Consider the following 15,362-nt stretch of genomic DNA (forward strand, 5'->3'; position numbering starts at 1 on the left):
GATGCCTATTTGCTTCCCGAAGTAAAAGTTGTAAACGATTTAAATCATATTTTAAAGACTCCAGAAACCCCTTTATTTAAAGACATTTCTTTCTTTTGTACAGTCAGGGGTCAAGCATTTGGTGGGCTTCCACTGGGCACCACCGACTTTGTCGGATTTTGTGATGAATATAAAAAGCTGGAAGATCCAGTGCCTGGTGCAGAGTAGGCATTCAATAAGTTATCATCGAAGGAATGAATAAGAGAGTTCTTCCTTCAAAGAGTTCATAGTGGGCTTCCCTGGTGGCGCAGTGGTTGAGAGTCCGCCTGCCGATGCAGGGGACACGGGTTCGTGCCCCGGTCTGGGAAGATCCCACATGCCGCGGAGCGGCTGGGCCCGTGAGCCATGGCCGCTGAGCCTGCGCGTCCGGAGCCTGTGCTCCGCAACGGGAGAGGCCACAACAGTGAGAGGCCCGCGTACCGCCAAAAAAAATGAGTTCATAGTCCAGTCTGGAGGAAACTGGCAACCACCAACGAGAGGCAGAATTGGAAGAGGGAGGAGGGCTGTCTGGGCTGGTGGGATAACCCCAATGTGAAACGGGCTCACAGGTGAGCACAGGTGTGAAGCCTATGGTGGGCAGGTAAGGAGACCACCTTGATGGGAGGAAGTAAGTCTCCCAGTGTGGAGTGGAGTGGGTGGGGGAGTTGAAGACAATGAGCTTTCCTCTAGGGTGAGAGTCTGAATGTATTGGAAGCTGGAAGCGGCTTAGAGGAAAGTGCCATGGGAACCAGTGTGCATCCTATGGGGAAGGGCTGTGTGTGTGACATGATGATGAGAGCAGTATTTTTAGAAGATGAGCCTGGCATGGAAGTGCCAGATGGGGACACACCAAACTTCTTGAAGTTCCCCAAAGTCTTCTTTTCCCTTTTTTGGCTATTTCCCTGTTTCTGATCATTAGAATGCCCCACTGTCCCACGCCTGCCAAGGGAACACCTGCTGTTTCCCATCATCAGAGTCACCTCTTCTGGGAAACCACTGTAGGTCATTTCCTCCTGGGGGCCTCCAGCTGTACCCTGTATACCATTTTATTTTTATACTCATTCCTTTTTAGGATACTTCTTGGTTTTCACGTCTGGTTCCCCTTTCAGACTGTAAGCCTCTTGAAGTCTGAATGTTTCCTGGCTGGCAATGATCTCTCCAGCATTGGTCACAGTGCCCAGAACAGGGCTCCCACCTGCACTGATATCACCTGGGTCACTGGGCAGGTAAGCATTGGGTACTAATGCACCCTAAAGCTCAGAAACGCTGCAGCCCCCATCACACAACTTCGTGGGACCCCCACCCACAAAGATCATACTGTGAATAGCGCCCCCTGTGGTTGTGTACATACACATCACATCAGCCTCCTGGAGGACCGGATCCTCATGTTTTTTTTTTTTTGCTGTATGCGGGCCTCTCACTGTTGTGGCCTCTCCCGCTGCGGAGCACAGGCTCCGGACGCGCAGGCTCAGCGGCCATGGCTCACGGGCCCAGCTGCTCCGCGGCATGTGGGATCTTCCCAGACTCGGGCACGAACCTGTGTCCCCTGCACCGGCAGGCGGACTCTCAACCACTGCGCCACCAGGGAAGCCCCCCTCATGGGTTTTATGTTTCATGTCTATACCTTCATCATCCTATTTTATACCTTCATCATCCTATACATTATGGATACCAAATAGCATTTTCTGTATGAAAAGAAGATTTGAGATTTGGGGGAGGGGAGGTGAAAGAGAGGAAATATTTTCCTGTGTAATGTAAATAACGAACTTGCATTGTTTGTTTCTTCTTTTAAGTCTAGGTTTTCCACCTTTCTCTAAGGCTGGGCCTGATTATTACAACGAATAGCAGCTGTGATCGTATTTACGAGGAAAGCGCGCAGTTTTAGTATTCAGAGCCCTGGCTTCTCTTCAGATGAGAGCCGGGGCCTCTGATTCTCTCTGCAATGCAGCCTTCCAGGCCACTGCTGTTGCTTAAGGCTGTGCTGCAATCCGGAGCACTCAGGAGTGGGAAGTCCAGAGTTCTCCCCACTTCTGGGAACAGCCCTCCATCCCCCTCCCCGCGCCAGCTTCCACAGGCAGTCCTCATGACAGTGGGTCAGGCTAACCCAGGGTTTCACAAATGCCTGGCCTGTTCCCAGCACAGCACAGCTGGGAGGGCTCAGCACTGGGGGAAGGAGCACCATCCTCCTCCCCCTGCCATCCTCAGGCTGGGGCCCAGGGGCTGGAGCCCAGCAGAGGGAAGGGCTGCACTTGTCTGCACTTGCCCCAGTGCGGGCAGTGATCCTGAGCCTTCCCTCCCTGCTGATTTCCCAGCTCTGGCTTAGTCAAGGTTCAAGGAGGAAATTCCCTGTCCCGGGAAGTGAGGAGGATCCAGGCTTGTCTTCCGCAAAGGAAGCGAGTGGTCTCAGAGTCACCTGAGGAGGTGTTGAGTATTGAGATTCCCCACTCTCCTTGGGGCTTCTGATTCAGAAAAGCTGGGCTTGGAGTCCGGGAATCAGCAATTTCATCCACTCCCTGGGGGCTAGCCGCAGGTGGTTCTTTGGCTTTCCTGAGCCTTGAGAGGGAGGCAGCTCTGGGAGGTGAGAAGGGTTGAGCCCAAAACGCCCTGTATTCTCAGGTAGGACCTCTGGCTCTCTCTAATGAGCTCCATGACCCTGGAATAGCTGCCCTTGTAATCCAAGTCTCACTTTCACTATCACTGAAATGGATGTGTGACCCGAGGGAAGGGTGATCAAATGTCCTGGACATTCAGGGCTACTAACCCAGGACAAGCTGGTCACCGTACCTGAGGATGAGACAGGACTGCGGATGTTCAAGGTACTGGAAATGTGACTTAAAGATGAGTCTTTGCGGCACAAATAGCAGACTGTTTACTTTATTTACATTTTAACTAGTGTCTGTCACTTCCACTAAATCTCTGGAGAGCAGGAGGAGCAGGGCCTTGTCTTGTTCACACTTAATCCCCTGACACACAGGATGTGTTAATGGGTACCCGCTGAGTGAATGAATGAATGAGTCAGTGAATGAGTGACTGACAGGCAGGGGCTGGGGGGCTCCAAGGACAGTGGTCTGGGGGAGAGGGACTGCCGGCCTGGAGGGGGATCTCGGCTCCCCTGGGAAAACTTGATCCACTCATGGCCGGCAAAGAGTCAGGGTTTTCTGAGCAGCCTCCCCTCGGAGGGGTCAGTGACCCCCAGGGACGAAGGACTGCCTCCCTCCCTCCCTCCCTCTCTACCCCCAGGAGCCCCGGGCGCGCCGGTCCATCCTCTCTCCTCCCTCTCCCGCCCCCCACCCCAGGGAGGTGCGCCTGGCAACCTCCCGGCCGAATTTCCTGGCACTCGTCTGAGAATAAACAGCACTCTGCGCCTGTAATTCCGTTGCCATGGCGACCGCTCCGCGGGCGGCGGGGGCGTGGCGAGGGCGGGGCCTGCCCTCCGAGCTCACTCTCGGCTGGGCCGCTGCTGCGGCGGCGGCGGCGCGGGCCCGGGAGATGCCACCCGCCAGGCTCCGCGCGTACATTCTTCGCATAGCTCCGTCAGGGCTCCCGCGGTGTCCGGGAAGTGACTCTTCCTGGTAGAGGCCGGCCTCCAGAGCGACGCGCCCGCCTGCCCGCTCGCCCGGCGGCCGCCCGATATGGAGGAGGCGGGACGCGGCGCGGGAAGGTGCGCCCGGGATCGGGTTCTTCCCACCTCGGTCTCGGTCTTCCCGGTCCGCCCCTGTGCACATTGTCTCCCACCCCGCAGGCTTCTGTCTCAGCTTAGACTCCCTTTGTGGCTATCTGACTCTGCCCTCTCTCTCTCTGCCTGGTACTCCGGCAGTGCCCCCTCCCAAACACCCTTAGACTAGGACACACGTGCCCGCTTATTTTCCATCTCCAGCTCCCCTGTCTGTGGCCTCCTTCCTTCCCTCCCCCAGAGCAGGCCTCAGAGTTCCCGTTCCTGGCTCTAACTCATCAGGAGGCCTGCCCAAAGACAGCACCACCGGGGAGAGGTTAAGGACCTCTTGGGGGTGGATTCCTACAGCGCTTGAAGCAGGGTAATAGGGCCCACGGTCTGGGGAGCTCCATCTCCTCCCTTTCTGTTGGCCACGGACCCCCAGCTGGGCTTAACCCCCTGTGCTTAACCCCCTTTGAGGCTCAAGCCGCAAAGTATTTTCCCTATGCCTTGCAGGACGCTTCTTAGCAAATCTGGGAACCAGGCGCACCCCTCCTCTGGCGGCCAGGACAGAGGGTCGCCCACAAAGTCCTCTGGAGGAGCGGTGTCTGCCTCTGAAAGGACTGAGAAGTACAGAAAGACTTCTGCAACACGGGTTGGTATGAGGAGGGAAAACAGGGACAAGTGCTGGTGAGCAGACCAGTCTGAGAGATTCTTGTCCTGATGTTGCCGATAGCTTGCTGTGTGAAGTCCAGTAAGTTGCTGTCCTTCTCTGGGAGTCACTTTGACTTGTCTGCAAACCAGAAGGTTGGTCCGGTCTGTGGTCTGAAAATGGAGAGACCTATGGGAAGGAAGAAGTGTGGGGTGGGCAGCGAGGGAAAGGAGTCAGGGGTCTTCTGCCTCTGAGTTCCAACTCCAAGGGGTAGGGAGAGCCACCACCCCCCTGCAAGCCCTTTCGTTAGCACCCTCTAAACACTAGACATCCTGGCTAAACAGCTGCCTTCTGGGCCAAGGACGGGGCCTTCGTGTGCTCTGGGTTCCAAGGTTCCATCGAGGCTGTCAGGCCAGCAGATGGTGGGGTGGGGAAGAGCCTACCAAAAGTCTCCCGGGCTCTCATCCTCCTATGAGGCGCTGGGGAGCCAGGCCCCACTGGGTCCCCTTACCTGGCCCTGTGCTCTGGGAAGGTGACCTTGCCTGGGTCTGCATTCCCAGTTCCAGAGGTGGTCGTCTCTCTGGTGTGGTTCCTAACATGCTCTGTCTACTCAGCGGTCTCACGCCTGGCCTGGCCCTTTCTCGTCACTTTAGGTTATTTTCCCCAAAAGTCCAGGAAATGGGAAAGAAAAACGACTTTGTTTATTTACTCTCAGTTGCCTTTTGGACACTGATTCCTGAGCAGCTTATCGGGGGCCAGGAAGAGGGCTCTGGCATTTGTTTCAGGCATCTGAGGCAGAGGAGGGGATGGGGCCCCTGACTTGGGGAGAACACTGATCCAGCTGTCAGGCTTGGGGCCTTGGGGGAGGACGAAGCATGGAAGGAAAATGTCACAGAGCAGGCACTTTTAGTTTGTCTTTTTAGCAGAACCCTAGTGCCGACTGGGGGCGGGGCGGTGGGGCGGTTACCAACCCTTGACTTTGCAGGGGGGACCTACCTAGGGGCAACCCCGGGCATATACTTTGTGCTTACTTAAGGGAGGCAAAGAGAGTTCCTGGGCTTTGGAAAAATCAAAGGCTACCGGATTCCTAACCTGTGTCTTTCCCACATTCCCAAGAGGTGTGTCCTTGGGCAGGTTGCTTAACCTCCGTGAACCCGAGATGCTGCCCCCACTCAGCCAACAAATATTTACTGAGCACCGTTCTAGGCATCGGAAGTGACCAGTCCAAGTCCCCGCTCCCATGGAGCACACAGTTGGGCCTGAGAATATGCGGTGATAACACCAGTCTCGTGGGGGTGGCTGGGAAGGTGACCACCAACCCAGGTGGTCTCTGAGTGCCTGGAGGGTGGGAGTGGCTGAAAATAGGTGAATAGATGGCTGCTCTTATTGGGAGGCATGTGGCCCCATCCACTTCTCAGGCTGGGGCTCCTACCCCTGGGGAGGGCCCCACTGCATGCAGGGTTTGCATCGGGACTCCCCCTCCCCCCACCTCCCATGGACCCGGCTGTGCTGAGGTCACGGGTCACCGCCAGGACCCCATAGTCTGGGCTTTCTCGGAACACCTCCCTGCCAAGGAGCCCAGCGTCTCTAATAGCTTGGAGCCTCTAAAAGCTTTGACCACAGCTCAGCTTATACTCCCTGAAGCCCTTTGAAGCGCTTCCTTCGAACTTGCTTTGCATATTCTGGTCAGATCTGAATCAGACTAGCAGGAATTACCCCTCTCGGTACAGTCTAGGTGGCTGCCTTAGCTTGTCAGTGACGTGAAGCCGAGTTTGATTCCATCACAAGGAGCGCCAGGGCAGCAAGGCGGTAGAGCCACCGCCCTCTGATGTAGAGTGTAGGTGTGGGTGAAAGAGCAAGCAAGGCAGAAGGGGCGGGGGAGAAAGGCTCAAGTCAGGTTTTTCATTAAAAAATAGTGCTCTTTATTATAAATTACTGAAATGTTTCTTTTTTGAATATAAATATAAATATGTGCAAAGTTTGACTTGGATTGATATTTTGTTAAGTTCTTCAAGCATCTCCTATCAGCCTCGAAGGCCTGGGTGGGGGGAGGGGAGAGGACTGGAGGTGGGATCTTTATAAAAGACAGAGTGATTGAGGCAGATTGTAAACATTATTAAAAAACAAAAACGAAACCCAAACAAAATAACAGGAAAAAAAAACAAACACCCCAACACACAGCTGCCCCATCCAGCCCAAATACCTGACACACAAAACTTTGTGTGTTTAGTTTTCCCCAAAAAAGAACAATTCCAGGTAATTCCATCCCCGCTACATTCCTGTAAGTTTTCACTGATCAGTGCTATTGCAGAGCGGGAGCAGCTGGGTGGCAGGGCCTCTCGATGACTTCCTGCCTGTGCCAGTCCCCCAGGGTGAGGAGGGAGGGCTGTGCAGGGTCTGGGGGGCTGTGGAGCCTGGTGGCTCTGCTCTGGCCAGAGCCCAGGCACCACTGGCCGGCCAGTACCAACTGGGCTGCCATTCTTCCTGCGCTCAGGTGGAAGGCATGGATCTCTGCCCCCCCCCATCCATCTCCGACCTCCTCCGCCAAATGGTGTGTGGCCGGTGTATGCCCCTCTGAGAATCTCTTGGCCTCTGCTTGGATTGGCTGAGTATGTGGCTTCTTGTGTGCCAGTCCCTATCCATGGGACAGGGAGCATTTAAGGCAAATCTCCTAGCCAGATATAGTCAGGAGGCACAAAGTAGAATCCCCCATCTTCTCTGTCCAGGATCTGGGGTCAAAGGTGGCTCATCTCTTCCATCTCCTCCAGCCCCATCCCCCAGGTGCCGAAAGGTATAGCATGGGTGGGGAAAGAAGAATTGACCAGCCGTCCATCCCCTTCCAAATGCCACTCCCCCCTTAAAACGGGGGAAGGGCCCTGGGCTCTCCCGCATTAGATGGACTCTAGGACCTGTGTTTCTGGTGGCTACCCGACGGGGGAGGAAGAGGGGGGAGTGGAAAGTTCCCCTTCAGGCCACCCCTTGCCCTTCTCCCCAGTGCCAGAGGTGGAGCAGGCAGCCACCCTCCTCACCTGGGCTGGGCGATGGGGGTGACCATTTCCTTGGCCAGCCGGTAGCCCTGGGCCCCTGAGGCGCCCTCTCTCTCGTCCACCCTTTTCCAGGCCCGCGACCTGCTCAGGTTTAAAGCTCTGTTTTAAACCAAATCAAAGAGCAAACAAGTTCCGTTGGAAAGTTCGAAGATTCCCCGGCAGTTCTCACCAGTTCAACACGCCCGCAGTGTCCCCTGTTTGGAAGCGCAGGGGGTTCGAGAAAGCGGGAGAGGAGAGAGAATCCACTGAGGTCGTTGCTGTGGTCCCCCTGGGCCAGCCGGCTCCTCTGGAGAAGCTGGCGTTGGGGAGGGGCGCTCAGGTGGCTCTCCCCCTCCCCTCAAACACATTCCAGGTACCACCCGCCCAGTTCTGCGGGGGAAGGACCGGAGGGCGGGGCCTGTCCGCCCCCTAGCTCACCCAGAGCTGCAGGACTCTCACGGCTGGATTCTTGTGCTTATGCCATGTGCCATGGAGGAGAGGGGACCCGGGCCCCTAGCCCCTACCCTTGCCCTTTGCTCTCTAAAGGGGGGCATCGTACTGGTCCAGGAACTCCCGAATGGGCCCAGGCAGCTGGGTGACTTTCTCATAGGAGTCCAGGTGGCCATTAACGGTCTTCCGACAGAGATGTTGGAGAGTGGCCACGTTGGAGGAGAGGGGCCGGCTCAACACCAGAGGGATCTTCTCGCCCCCCGAGTAGATGTAATAGGCTCTCCTGGGGGGGCTCCCCGGGAGCGGCTGGGCCGACGGCTGCTCGGGCACCTCGGAGGAGGGCGAGGAGGAGGGTTCAGTTGGGGGCGAGGAGAAGGAGGGGGCGCCGGAGGGCGGCATGTAGTGATGCACCAGCTTGAGCACGCAGTCGAAGCGGGGCACTGGCTGCGTGCTCCGAGGATCGCTCTGCAGCGAGAAGCTGCCCCCCTCGCACTGGATGCGCAGGTTCTTGGTCCCCGACTGCGTCTTGACGCTGAGCGTGAAGAAGTGGCGCTGATCCGAGCTGTCGCGTATGAGGAAGGTGCCGGCGGGCTCGGCGCTGAGCAGCAGGTTCGCCTCGCCGCCCGTCACGGCGCTCCAGTAGAAGCCGCTCTCCTGCAGCTTGCGCACTGCGTTCACCACCAGCTGGTACTCGCTCTTGGAGCTGAAGGTCTTGAGGCGCAGGCTGGTGTCCAGGGGGCGGCTCATCCCGGCGGCGGGAAACTTGCTGTGGGTGACCATGGCGCACGGAGCCAGCGTGGATCTGCGCGGCGGCGGCTGCAGCTGCTCGGCGGCCTCCGCACAGCGGCCGCTACCGCATCCCGGGGGGCTGCGGGGAGGAAGGCGCGCGCCGCGTGAGTACCCGGAACCCTCCAGCGCGCCCGGCCCACCCCGGCTCCCCTGCCTCCGCCGAGCGGCCGGGACACCAGCTGCCCCGGAGGCGCTCGCCTGGGCCCTCGTTCCGACCCAGACAGCCCACGGAGCCCGCCCAGCCCCCGCCTCCAGGCAGCCCTTTCCCCAGCGCGCACTGGGAAGGCGCCGAGTGGGAAACTCGGGCGCGGAAGTTGGGTCTCCCGGAGAGTGGCCGGGGTGGGGAGCGGGAGAAGGGCCCCCGGGACGCTCTGGGCGCCGCTCAGTCCGGTGGCCCCGGGCGGCAGGGACGGAGAAAGAAATACGAGGCATGGGGGTAGGGAGGGGACACGAGAAGCCCGAGGGCCCCAGCCTGGGTATTCCGGGAACCTGGGATCTCCGGCTTCCATCCGCTCTGCCCCCTATCTCGTCCCCTCCCTGCCGGGAATGACCCGGGAAGGGGAGGGGAAACCGGGAAAAGCTCCCGGGACTAGCGAACCGCCCCCCCCTCCACGCCGCGCCCCTCCTTCCTACCTGGTCCCAAACCGAAGTCTCTGGCCTTGGGGCTGCCCCTCCTACGGTCCCCAAGGCGCGGCGGCGGTGCGGTGGCCAGCGGTGGCCCGCGCTGCGCCCAGATGTTGGCGGTCGTGAAGTCCACAAAGGGGCCTCGCGCGCGCGTCCCTCGGGCTTCGCCGGGACGCCCGCCCTGCCCCCTGCGCGCCCCCGGGCTGGCCGGGCGGGGGCGAGGCGAGGGATCGCGGCGGGAGCTGGGCCGGGCGGGCGGTGTGCGGGGCCGGAGTCGCGGCGGCGGCGGCGGCGACGGCGACGGCGGCGCGGGGAGTCCTAGTCGGAGCCGGCGCTGAGGCCGCGCTCGCGGGTATATACGCGGCCGCGGCGCCCCGCCCCCCGATTCCTGGAACTGCGCGGCCGGCCTTCTTGTAATGTTTAGTCACTACTCGCAGCAATGAAAGGCTGTGCGCGGATGGGAGGGAGGGGCCGCGGGCGACCGAGGGCGGGCCGCGAGCAGGGCCAGAGACCCGCAGAGACGCGCGCAGAGACAAAGCGCAACGCGAGGCAGCCGGGTCGGCCGGCGGGCTAGGCGCCAGCCCCGGCGGCGCGTTCCTGGCAGCGGCCCCTCCCCCGCGCGCGCTCCGCCCCCAACTTCTCATTCACACTTTCCCCCTCCCTTCTAAGAAGGCCAGTTTCTGGCAGAGGCGGGGGCGCCGCTCCCGGAGCGCGGGCAGTTCCAGGAGGCCGAGCAGGAGAGGCTCCCGGCTCCCCTTCCCTTTTCTCGGACCTCGCGGGGAGACCCCCCTCCCGCGCCCCAGGAGGCCCATGCCTGCCTCAGGGGAACTGGGGACACCCCAAGGCCGGGCCGCGAAACTGGGACCGGACCTGGGAGCCCGGGGGGGTGGGGATGCGCGACAGTCACCTGTGGGCATGTCCCCGAGGTGAAGCCGGGAGTCCTAAGGGTGGAGGGGACGCAGCCTGAGTGGCTGCCGTCCGGCCTCAGCCCATCGGCCCGCTGCTAGGTTCTTTGCCGACGCAACACTGGTGCCGCCTCCCACCACCAAAAAAACACAAACGCAAAGAACAACCGCTTTCGCACTTCTGGGTCTCCAAACCTGCGAGGTGAGGTGTGGGTCCGGCCAGGTGCTCTTAACGCGGCGGGACTGGCCCGAGGGCGAGCGATGGCCCCACCCCGCCTCCCGCGTCCGCTAGAGGGCGCCCTGGGGTCTGCTGGTTGGAGCGGAGTTTGGTGCTGCTCGCCCACCCCCCACCCCCCACCCCCACCCCCACCCCCCGCCCAAGCCCTGGAACGGGAACCCGAAGGGGCGGTGGGGAGGCTGGCTCAGGAGCTGGGGCGGGGGGAACCTTCTCGGGGGACCGAGGAGAATTCACATCACAGTCTGGAGTTAGACCTGGGAATAAAAGTCCAGCAGTGGAGGATTTCCGGAAAGCAGTTTTCAGTTCAGCCCGCTTTCAGATAGCCCGGGATCGCTTAGAATGTGCGCCTCCTCTGAGTGTCGGGGCCCGATCTCTCCCCGGGGGTGAGAAGAGGAGGTGATTGAGGTGAACAACGGATCTGTTCTTGGTCATGTCGGCGTGGATGTGGGTGGTCTGAGCTAACCAGGGCCAGCTTTACAAAGGATGGAAAATTTTGCCATCTGTCCCCAGACAGGCAGTGGGGTGCTGGAGACACCTGAGAACTAGCTTAAGTGGCACTTAGATTGTCAGCTCTCAGGACGCAGGGGCTGAGAGCTTTGGACGCTGCCCTTTTCCCAGATGCCATACCACAGAAGATAAGGAGTCAGAAAGGAAGGGAGAGATTCTCGGGGGGTTAGAACACAGAGACCTGGCTCCTTTGCTTCTCTAGGAGCTGATAGGCAGCTCACTGTGCCCCCAACTTGTCGCTGTGTCTTCGGTCTGTGCCATCACTTCTCTCCCCCACAGATGTCAGGGGACTAAGTGAGATGTGGTCAGGACACCCAGTCTCTCTGGAATTCAGCTTTGCCATCCGTAAAGTAGGAGTAATAATCTTTTCCCATCAGAGATCTGACATTAAAAAGACAAGAAAAGATTCTGCACATCAAAATGTGCTAGACATGGATGTAATTCAGTCCAGTTCTCCGTTTGGATTCTGTTAGGAGAGCGGTAGTCAGGAGGAAGTCTTGTTACTTCTGCAGCGGGGGAAATTGATTTATTCAACACATTTCACAAATATTGGACTCTATGTACCAGACATTGTGCTGGGCATTGAAATATAATGACGAATAAGACCTAGTCTTTGCCCTCCAGATACTTGCGGGCTAATGAAATGGATTCTCTTTCTCTGTAGAGTCAGGAGTTCATTCTTTTTCTCATCCATTGCTTAGGAGGCTACCACCATGACCATCCACTTCTGTGCTGAGCCCCCTGGAGGACAAGGAAGACTCACAAGGAATAGCCCTTGAGTTAATGGATGAGAAACTGCTTTGTAAGTTATAAGGCTCTGACACAAGTTAGATTCATTCATCCATTCCAAAAACCCTCATTGAGTGCCTACCTTTGCCAGGCATGGGGCAAAGCACTGGGAACACAGAAGTGCTGGGTGAATCCTGCAGGGATACAGGGGAGGTGAGGGGACATGGGACCCCCAAGTGTTGAGCATCATGAGAAAGAAGTGGTTGTAATTATGATCCTATGAGACTGTGATAATTCATTCTTGGGGGGAGAGGGGGTCAGAAATGGGGGTGGGAGAGATAAGGAGGAAGTAACAGCCCCTGAGCTTGGGATTCCCCGGTCTGGTTGGAGAGACTCATATCTCTGAAATAGGTAAGTCCTAATGTCAACAGCACGGTACCCAAGTGAGCCAGGGCTCTGCCAAGGGCCAGGAGCAAAGGCTGCATGACTGTCGGGGAGCATAGAGTGGGCCCAAGAGTACCTGGATGATTTAAAGAGCAGAGAGGAGGGGCAGGGTCATCATGCATGCCCAGGGGCCTGAAAGAAGCTGTCCTGCTGGAGAGGGGCAGGGCTCCCTGCATACTGACTCAGGAGACTGAACTGCTGTCCGGGCTCCACAACCCAGTAGCTGTATGACTTTGGGCCACTGACTTTCCCAGCTGTGCCTCAGTTTCCTTACTTGTAAAACGGGCTGATAATAGTACCTACTTCATCAGGTGGTTGTGAGGACTGAGCCAATGCATGCAAAATGCTTAGAATAGTGCCTTGCACATATTAAATGCTCAATTTATGTTAGCTATAATTATTTTGAAAGCACTGAGGAGTCTTTGGGGAGAGGGAGGAGAGGAGGGCTGAGCTGCTGCAGCTTGGGCTACTAGGAGATGCATATGGCTATAAATGGCTTTATGTTTTGGAGAGCTATATATCTCCTATATAAGATATAGTCCAAAAAGCTGCTTGTCTTCAAACGGTTCAGCCAGTCACCAAGTTTCCCTTTGGTTTTCTAATATCTCCAGGGGGTCCCCACTGCCTTTGTGGTGACCCAAACCTCTCAGTGAGTATATGTCTAAGGCTCTCTGCTTCCTCTCAGCTTCATCAGCTGCCTCTGCCCCACTGACACTTCAAGCTCCAGCTACATGGAGCTCCAGGCTGTGTCCAAAACGTTCCCCAGGCCTGGGTCTTTGCATGTTTGCTTCCCTCTGGGTGGAACTACCTTTCACACCTTGGCTGATTTCCACTTTTCCTCTGAAATTTGGCAGAGATCAGTCTAAACTTCCAGCTCTTTCTATGCTGAAAAACATGCCCTACTCATCCACTGATAACCTAGAGGAAAAGGACTATAGTTGATTTTTTTTTTTCCTATGGAAGCCTAGAAACTGGTACATAGAAAGTGCTCAATGGCTCTTTAAATAAGGGATTGTGTTGACTTCTGTTTTCCTTCATTTTTAGATACTACTGACTGCTTTCTTCTCGAGTAGCTTTTGGTTTTTTCCTGAAGGGCTCAAGGGCGGCTGTTTAGCTGGGAAGGAGGGTATAGAAGCCCCTGTGTGGTTGGTGGAGAATATTAGGCCTGCTAATCAGAAGACAAAGGGAGTGAAGACTCAAACTTTGCTGGAAAAGTCAGGGAGGAGAGATCGAGGCAATACAGGGCACACTCCCAGACACCTTCTTCCAGGCAAGAGAGATGCCCAGACCAGGGCAGACCTGACCTAAGGCACTTTCCCTGTCTGCTGGGGATGGGTAGGGGTGAGAAACCGTCATCCAGGTCTGGCCCCTCTGCCCCTCCACGCTGTTTCCCTGGCTAAGGGATTTAGGAGCCTCCTGCCTTTTCAGAATCTCTCCCTTTGCAGAATTTCTTATGAAGTCAGAATCCCGTTTCCAGGCAAAGGTGCTTGGTCATAAAGATAATAAAGACATTCATTCATGATGGAGGGGAAGTACACAGCGGTTTCAGCGGCCCATGGGGCTTCACTTACTCATGGTGTGTGACAGATGATGAGCTCTTGCCCAAGCCTCTTAGATGGGAATGCTGGTGCCTGTGGGGTGGTCACAGGAAGCTCTGGCACGTCTTGGTGATCACAAGGTCCCATCCTTGCACACATGATCTCCATAGCCTCCGGGGGCCAGCCTGGGCGTGGGCACTAATGGTGCCATTGTTCTGTTTGGTGGCTTTGCAGCCAGATGGGTTAGGAGACTGGCCTCAGACCACAGGAGTTGCTCAACACCAAGCCCAAGGCCTCCCTCTGTCTCAAGACTGATGGGCTTCCTACAGCAGATAGAGATGGAGGCACCCTGGGTTCAACTGCCCGGTGGCCTGATATTACTTATCCCACGTTGATTGTGCTTCTACTACATGCCAGTTAGTTGGGGAAGCCTGGGGATACAATGGTGGGGAAAAGACTGTGGTTCCTTCCCTCTGGAGCTTCTAGGCTAGTGCTGATGGTTACAGGAAATAGGCAGGAGGCAATGAGGTCTCTCCTCTCCTGCCCCCCTTTCTCTTGGACAATTTGGAGAAGATGCGGGGAGTGTCTCACTTGACCTCTTGGAAGCCCTGCCCCTCGCTGCCCCAGTGAGTCTCTCCCAGGGCTGGGCTTCCTTGGGCATCTTAGCCCCTCTTAGCTGAAGCCCCTGCCCACCAGGACTGCTGGCCGCAGGGCAATGGCAGGGCTGACCTTTCCTGTGCAGGAGGAAAGGTCCGAGGGTCGCATCCCAGGCTGACCCCGACCTCCCTCTTTCCTGCTTTAGACAATCCTGAGGGGCGGGCGGGGGAGGCCTGGACAATGGCCCGCAGCCGGAAGAGCCATTCCAGTTTGCAGGGCTTTGTTTCTGCCGGGAGGGGCGGCAGAGCTAATGAAAAGGTTTATGGCTCAGATGTCTGCGAGCAGTGGAGGAGTTCCTTCTGACATTCCAGGCCCAGCTGGCCTCTGGCATTTCCCAGAAAAAGTGCCGAGGGAGGGAAAGAAAACACTTTACCAACCCACCCACTTACCCACCCTGCCTTCTCAGATTCCTCTCCCTTCTGGCACTCGGGCTGGGTCTGAGCTCAGACCCCTGCCCCGGGGCCCCAGTCCTCCACCCACAGAGGGAGTAAGGGGTAGGGGGTAGGGGGTGGGAGGGTGACTCTAGGAGGGCCTGGAGAGTACGAAGTGTGTGTGGGGTATCTGGGAGGGGAGAGAAGTTTCTTCCACCGGCTCGAAGAAGAATCCACATCTGTTCCAAGTTCCGAGTCGGGGGTAGAAAAGGAGGGGCGTTAGCATCTAGCCAGTTATCTCCCCTGACCCCAAACGAACCAACCCTGCTCTGTCCTGAGCTGGGATGGGAATAGTCTCTGTTTGCTCTGAAGCGGCCACTGTGCACGCACCCGTGCCCTTTCCTGCGCCCGGGAACAGACACCGGGGTAGCGGGCAGTTCTGGGAAGCGAGGCTGTGGTGAACCATCTGGGCTGTAATGCAAATGAGGCCTGGCCCTGCGCCTGGAGCTGAAGTGGCAGTGCCCCGAGAGGGAGAGCCGGCAGGGGGGTGAGGATGGAGGCAGGCTCCTGGGCTCCAGATGTCCTTGGAGAGCCAGGATGGGTGGGGGGCCAGGTGGATGCAAGGGTCCGGCTTGCCCCACAGTAGCCAGATGGGCTGGCTGCTGGAGCACGGCAGTGGGCAGCCCTCAACCTACCAGCCTCTTGGGTCAGGTGTTGCTCATCCTTTCTCCCCGGGTGTGCACGCAGCATCTGAACTGACCT

The 15,362-nt window shown here is 57.6% G+C and overlaps 2 protein-coding genes and 1 long non-coding RNA gene across 3 annotated transcripts in view; 1 reads left to right on the forward strand and 2 right to left on the reverse strand.

Annotated features, from left to right (window-relative positions):
• Positions 1-3,365: 3,365 nt before the first annotated feature.
• On the reverse strand, positions 3,366-5,211 carry LOC308607237. Its single transcript, XR_014013979.1, has 2 exons — positions 4,834-5,211; positions 3,366-4,511 (listed from the first exon to the last, which is right to left on the reverse strand). It is a non-coding gene; the product is annotated as an uncharacterized lncRNA (long non-coding RNA).
• A 1,009-nt stretch (positions 5,212-6,220) lies between these two features.
• On the reverse strand, positions 6,221-9,519 carry SOCS3 (suppressor of cytokine signaling 3). The gene is made up of 2 exons (XM_081220135.1): positions 9,221-9,519; positions 6,221-8,666 (listed from the first exon to the last, which is right to left on the reverse strand). The coding sequence occupies exon 2, from the start codon at positions 8,576-8,578 to the stop codon at positions 7,889-7,891; it is 690 nt and encodes a 229-aa protein (XP_081076261.1). The 5' UTR covers positions 8,579-8,666; positions 9,221-9,519; the 3' UTR covers positions 6,221-7,888.
• Positions 9,520-9,927: 408 nt separating this feature from the next.
• PGS1 (phosphatidylglycerophosphate synthase 1) overlaps positions 9,928-15,362 on the forward strand; it is a 57,040-nt gene continuing 51,605 nt past the window's right edge. The window contains exons 1-2 of the mRNA XM_081218826.1: positions 9,928-10,318; positions 11,563-11,663. The gene's annotated coding sequence lies outside the window, so the exon portion shown is untranslated. The remainder of the gene's footprint in view (positions 10,319-11,562; positions 11,664-15,362) is intronic.

The sequence above is a fragment of the Mesoplodon bidens genome, assembly GCF_964165515.1.
Source record: "Mesoplodon bidens genome assembly, chromosome: 19".
Lineage (NCBI taxonomy): Eukaryota > Metazoa > Chordata > Mammalia > Artiodactyla > Ziphiidae > Mesoplodon > Mesoplodon bidens.